The sequence below is a fragment of the Dipodomys ordii genome, unplaced genomic scaffold (assembly GCF_000151885.1).
Source record: "Dipodomys ordii isolate 6190 unplaced genomic scaffold, Dord_2.0 Scaffold36, whole genome shotgun sequence".
NCBI classification, from domain to species: domain Eukaryota; kingdom Metazoa; phylum Chordata; class Mammalia; order Rodentia; family Heteromyidae; genus Dipodomys; species Dipodomys ordii.
Window position 1 is genome coordinate 387,403 of NW_012267252.1, and position 5,930 is coordinate 393,332.

At 41.6% G+C, this 5,930-nt stretch overlaps 1 protein-coding gene across 1 annotated transcript in view; it reads right to left on the reverse strand.

Annotated features, from left to right (window-relative positions):
- Aldh18a1 (aldehyde dehydrogenase 18 family, member A1) overlaps positions 1-5,930 on the reverse strand; it is a 66,341-nt gene that overhangs the window by 22,160 nt on the left and 38,251 nt on the right. Inside the window, exons 8-11 of the mRNA XM_013017570.1 lie at positions 3,394-3,518; positions 2,550-2,694; positions 1,844-1,917; positions 656-770 (exon numbers count right to left, since the gene is read on the reverse strand). Of these exons, the coding sequence (XP_012873024.1) occupies positions 656-770; positions 1,844-1,917; positions 2,550-2,694; positions 3,394-3,518 (459 nt within the window). The remainder of the gene's footprint in view (positions 1-655; positions 771-1,843; positions 1,918-2,549; positions 2,695-3,393; positions 3,519-5,930) is intronic.

Consider the following 5,930-nt stretch of genomic DNA (forward strand, 5'->3'; position numbering starts at 1 on the left):
TCTAAGTCCTCTGTGGTCCAAGTTCATCCATCTGCCCACTCCCTACTCTACCAGAACACCTAGTGCTCACTCTGTGAAGACTTCAAACTAGACTTCATGAACTAAAATGAACCCACCACTCATCATAGGCTGCACAAACTATACTTATAAGCCCTTTAATGTGTATCTATGCTCGAATCTCAGGTCCATCTCTGACCATATGGTGTGGGGCAAGAGGCAACATATCAGTTTCAGCTGCCCCTTTGTAAAACAGGAATAATAAACAGTAGCTCCCTCTGACATGCTGTGTTGTGATATAGAAATGCAATCCTGTTGGTAAAGCCCTTTACATGAGGCCTATTAATAGAACAGCCTCAAGAACTGCTAGCAGGTTAGCTGAAATGCTAAAGCAATGAAACTATTTCCTTTCCTGGTCCTGAACCTGCTACCACAGCCCCTGCTCACCTGTCGGGGGGGGGGGTTAGGGAGAGCATGGGTTTACTAAAGTATTCAGGAAGGATATTAGCACAGGAGGAGCTCGAAAAAGGTTACCTAGTATTCACCATGCACCGTGGGTACTGATGATGTGTAACGTAATTTCTTCTGTAACAAGCTTGCCTTTAGGTAAATTACTGGTAAAATGAAGAACAACAACAAAGATAAATAAAACAGAAACTCTCCACAAGGGACTCTTTACCTTGTGCCTCCTCCAAGTCCTTTTTATTGGCTAACAGGATCTCATCTCGCTGATCTGTTAACAGGTCTGCCAGATGATGGATGATTTCTGCTCTCTAGAAGAAAGGCAAACCATTGAAAAAGAACCAATCAGCTATATTAATCCACTAAGATTGCACACCAGAAGGCCCAAAAGTGCCAGGCCTTGCCCCAAAAGCCAAAGTCACCACTGTAAACTCCTCTTACCTCCTGGAGTTCATATCCCACCACTGTTCCCCCTTGTTTACCAATAGCCCGGTTTCTTCTTTCTGATCCTTTAATCTTTTACCCTTCCCAATCAGTGTAACTAGTAAACCATGGCCCAGCAGTAAGAGCAAGACAGATTATACAATTTATCCATAAGATAGAGGGAAGAGCTGGGAATGAGTGTCATATACACATCTTCACAAATTTAGGATTGACAACTACTTGATGTCAACTACTTGATGAAGTTGATCAAAGAGGGGAGAAAAAAAAACTAAACTAAAACCAAGCCTGGAGAGATGCCTGAAGAGACTCTAGGTCTTTCTCCCTCCCAGACTGGGAAATGTAGCAAAGGACATGGTAATTACTGAAGGATTAAAGCTAGGCTCCTACTTTGCTTTCTTTCTCAATTTACAGTAAAATTTAAATTCTTATCCCTTCTCAGGCCCATCTTACATCTCCACCACTCTCAAGCCCATCCTTACCTATGCCAGCTTAGAAAGCAGGAGTTTCCTGTGCCTTTCGTACCATGCCAAGCCTCACTGCATCTGCTGCTTAGAGTCTAATTCATGATAATCTGTTGTCAATTAGGCAGGGCATCAACTATGGCTCTCAGGCTCCCATTTCACAGGTGAGGCAGGGGAGACAATGGATGGGGAGAGTTACTTTTCCTACACTTCCATGCCTGCTACATGGCAGGAATAATAGGTAGCTTTCTTGGTTTCATCATATTCATGATGCCTTTGATCAAAACACTCAGGTTATGAAAAAAAAATCTACCTACGGGAAAGTAAGATTAAGAAAAAGAAAAAAGGCAGAGCAAACCTGAATGAGATCTGTAATTCAGATAACTTTGGATACTGTGTAGGGTCAGCAGACTTGACTGCTGTACTAAGTCATAAGCATGACTTGCTTTGAAAACAAAACCCTAGGTCAAATTTTTTACCTGCTCAGGTTCCAATGTGGCCAACATCCTCCCTCCAGATCGGGCCATTTCTCCCTGCTGTTCAACAGTAGGACCTGCAAGAATATGGACGTGCATCAGAACTCAGCTGGCTCTGTCTCACGTCCCCAGCACCCAACACGCTTGCCACATGCAAGAGGCCCTGAGTCCTGGTGCCTGCTTCAGATATGGGGGGGGAGCACTCTGGCCAATGAAATGGCAAAAGAACATGGCAGTGTAGCTCAGGCATAAACAAACTTTCCTATACTGTTAGTATGCACAACATAATTTGTACCTTTTAGAGTTCCTCTCAACTCCACCTCAGCTTACTGGTCCTAATGTGTTTGCCTTTGTGAGCAGATCATAAGGCACTTCTTGAACCCTTGGTGAGCACATGAGAGAAATTCAAGCACATACCATATGTTACACACCTTTGTATCACTAGTGCTTACTAGTTTGGGGTATCTAGCCCAGACAGCATGTTTCTTGAAAAACTGGAAGCTTGTTTTTGAACCTAGTCATTTTGGAAAGGAAGCTTAACTAAACAGGATAGTCAGAAGTTTACAAAAGTTAGTCAAAATCCAATTTTGAAAACAGTATTGAAAATTCCAGACTTCACGACATTATTACTTCTGCAATCTCTATCCTAATGCTACAGCGTTACTACCTATCACCCACAGGCCTTGCAATCTTATAAAGAATGACTTACCAGCAGGCTTTACTTCTGAAAAGAAGGTGCCGACTTTCTTGCCTTCCACGATGTCTGTGATGACGTGTCCAGATACTTTTGGGTGGGTTCCGTTGGCAATAACAACAGATGTGCCACCTTGCAAAGCCCAGAGAGCTGCTTTCACCTAAGGAACAAGTTTGAGTCAAAGAAGAGATTCGGACCCAGCCAATCACATTTTTGAACTCACAAAAAAAATATGTACAATTTAATTTTGAGTGTTAACACAGCAATGTTCTAACAGCTCACAAGTTGTGAAAAGATGTGCAGCTCAAATTCTTTCCCAGGCCAGCCTATCAGGTACTGACTGAGGGTGAAACCTCTCCTTAGAGACTCTCAGTACAGGGCTCCTGACTTCTGCATTTTGTTACGTCTAAAATAATGGCAGCTCAATGAACAGCCCTGACTTTGAGTCGAGTCTGATCCTAAGTCAATTTAGCTTTTTTTTTTATTTGGTTGTTCAAATGAAGCTCTTGCTCTCATCACTACCACTGCTACATGATTCTGGGCCTTGAGACATGCAGCTTCTTAGGACAATTAATGGGAGAGAAAGAAATTTTGAAAAATTTCAAAAAGTATTTGCGCTGATGATAGATTATTTATAAACTGAACATTACATAGCCCCTATCCTTGAGTTTATAATAGTAATAAAAATACATACTCAGATGATTTAACATAGCTACACAATATTCAGTAAGCATGCATTTAGATATGTACATAAATTAAAATATCAGAACCATTAATCTGCAAACCATTTTGAAAGTAAGAAGGATAAATACTGTTCGGACTTTCTGACTGCTACAGACAGTTCAGGTACCCATCTTACCTTGGCTTCCATGCCACCCATTCCTACTCTAGACTTGGTTCCAAATGTCACAGACTGCTGATCTCCAGGATAAAATATATCAATCAGCTTTGCATCATCTGAACCTGGGGGGCTGTCAAAGAGGCCTAAAAAGTAGAGGAAAATCAATGACACTGCTTTGATAGAAGTATGTGTCCCCTAGAGGAGACTCCCTAGGCACCTGCTAGGAGGAGAAAACCACTGTGCCACCACCTGCTTAACCAGAGAGGATAACAAGGATTCAGGAGTCATACTATGAAGCAGCTCCAGGCCTCACCTGCTCACAGGCTCTTAGATCCTTTCCTAGCCTCTAAGCATGGCCATATCCTTGGCATGGAATTTATTAACCTGCTCAGAGTCCACTGTCAAATGCCCTCACCTCTGCCACTGCTACTTTACTCTAAATATATAACTGAAGGGGGGGAGGGCTACTATAGAAATGGACAGAAATAGTATGCCATTTAATGAGACTGTTTCAGAGCAGGATAACTTGTGAAACAGGTACTCATTAACTCTCACCATACCCTTTGAAACAGGCACTGATTTATACTCCCCATTTTATGAGTGAGTTGTGGAAGCGGGGCTGAGTCAGCAGGAAAGCTCATGACTCTTGGCATTCAGTCTGGATTTATCACCATAAAGCACATGTCCATTATGTAACTGAGCCAAGGAAAATGGATGTATACAATGCAAAGTTACAAAGCCTCACAATTTCACTAGACAGAAAGAGTAAAGACCTTAGAAGTGGAAAGGAAGAGAGAGAGAAGTCTGAAAAAAATGGGAGTCAAATCAAGACCTGAGTGAGGCCCAGGTAGGGAGGCACTGTCTGGGGCTGAATGTCTTGTTAGGGGATGTCTTTGGTTGTAAATCACCGCTTTTTCTTCATCACAGTATTGAGCAGGGGGAAATATATATGGAAATCATGTCCAATATAAAACAAAGTAGAGCAAACTTTGAGCCTGTCACAAGCACAGGAAAAGGAAGACTAGACTACCCATAGCCTCTGTCTAGCTCAACTAGTATTCCACAGCTCCTCAGGATTTTGAGCTGATTTCTTCCCAGAAGGTACAGTGCTGTAAGCTGACAGGCTTGGACTGAGCAGCTATCTGCCTGATCTCCTTTGCAACAGCCTCTTAACCCCACCAATAGCAATTCAAAATTTAGATACTCTTCCAAGAATCAATATTTGGTAGATGACTAAAAAATCAACAGTTAATAGCCCAAGAATGCCAGTGATAAATTCTGGTGTTTTTTTGGGGGGAGGGGGGAGGCTGGGAAGGGATGTGAAGGGTAAACAAAGGAGGAGGATGCAATGCTTGGTAAGAAATGTACGCATTATCCTGCCCATGTAATTGTAACCCCTCTGTACAGTATGTTCACAAATAAAACAAAATTAAATTAAAAAAAATAAATTCTGGTGTTTGAAGCTGCAATTAGTAGAGCCTAGTTGCCATTGGGTTGTGAACAATGACTTTACAAACTCCTGTCCTTTACCTGCCCAGGCAGTGTAGGAGAAATAAAAGGTAGTTTTTCTATGAATTTGGATACACTATTTAAGTGATCTGAACTTAATTTTTAATGTCTTCATTTGTATAATTGGGCTTAACTATTTGCTTTGTAGGGTTACTAGCAAGACTGAATAAACTGACATAGCACCTAGTGCACACTATGTGCATGCAGAAGAAATTTGATAAAAACCTGCCAATTAATCACTATACCTTCTTTTTCAGTCTGGCTCATACTCAACTTAGCTGTTCCTATCCTGAGTCATCAAATTTCAGGGGGTAAACCAAGTACCAAGGCTTCTCACAGGTAAAGATGCAGACATACAGAAAGGGTATCTGACTGGCTACAGAGCAGAGACAGATGAATTTACCTGTACCTAGCTCCTTCCTCACAGATCTCTGTTATACCACAATATAAAATGGAAAACAAGTAAGTCCTGCCTACCATGTTAACCTGCCTTGGGTGTGGGTTGGAAATTAAGCAAGGGTTTTCTGATCTCTTACTCTTAGGAGGGTAATGAAGAATTAGGAATCCTAGATGTTTGGCCTATTTTGGCCAAAACTAATTTTTAATGGGTATGTCAAAATGTGGATTGGGGACACATTAAGAAGGTGAGGAAATGGAAAATCAAACTGGAGCCAAGAGGAAGGGAAATGCAAAGAATAGAGTAGTAGCTAAGAAAAGGGTGGTGGTTAGGGTGTGGGGGGGAAGATGGGAAGAGATGGGAAGGGGAAACAAAGGAGGAGGAAACAATGCTTGATAAGAAATGTAATCATTACCTTGCCCATGTAATTGTAACCCCTCTGTATGGTATTTTCACAGTAAAAAAAAAAAAAAAAGAAAAAAGGGTGGTGGCTATGAAGACTATTAGATTTTTTCCATAGTGGTTCTAAGTTAACATTAGCTGTCCCATGATTTACATTAAAAAACTTTGATTTACAAGCTGGGTGCCAGTGGCTCACACTTGTAATCCTAGCTACTCAGGAGGCTGAGATCTGAGGATCATGGTTCAA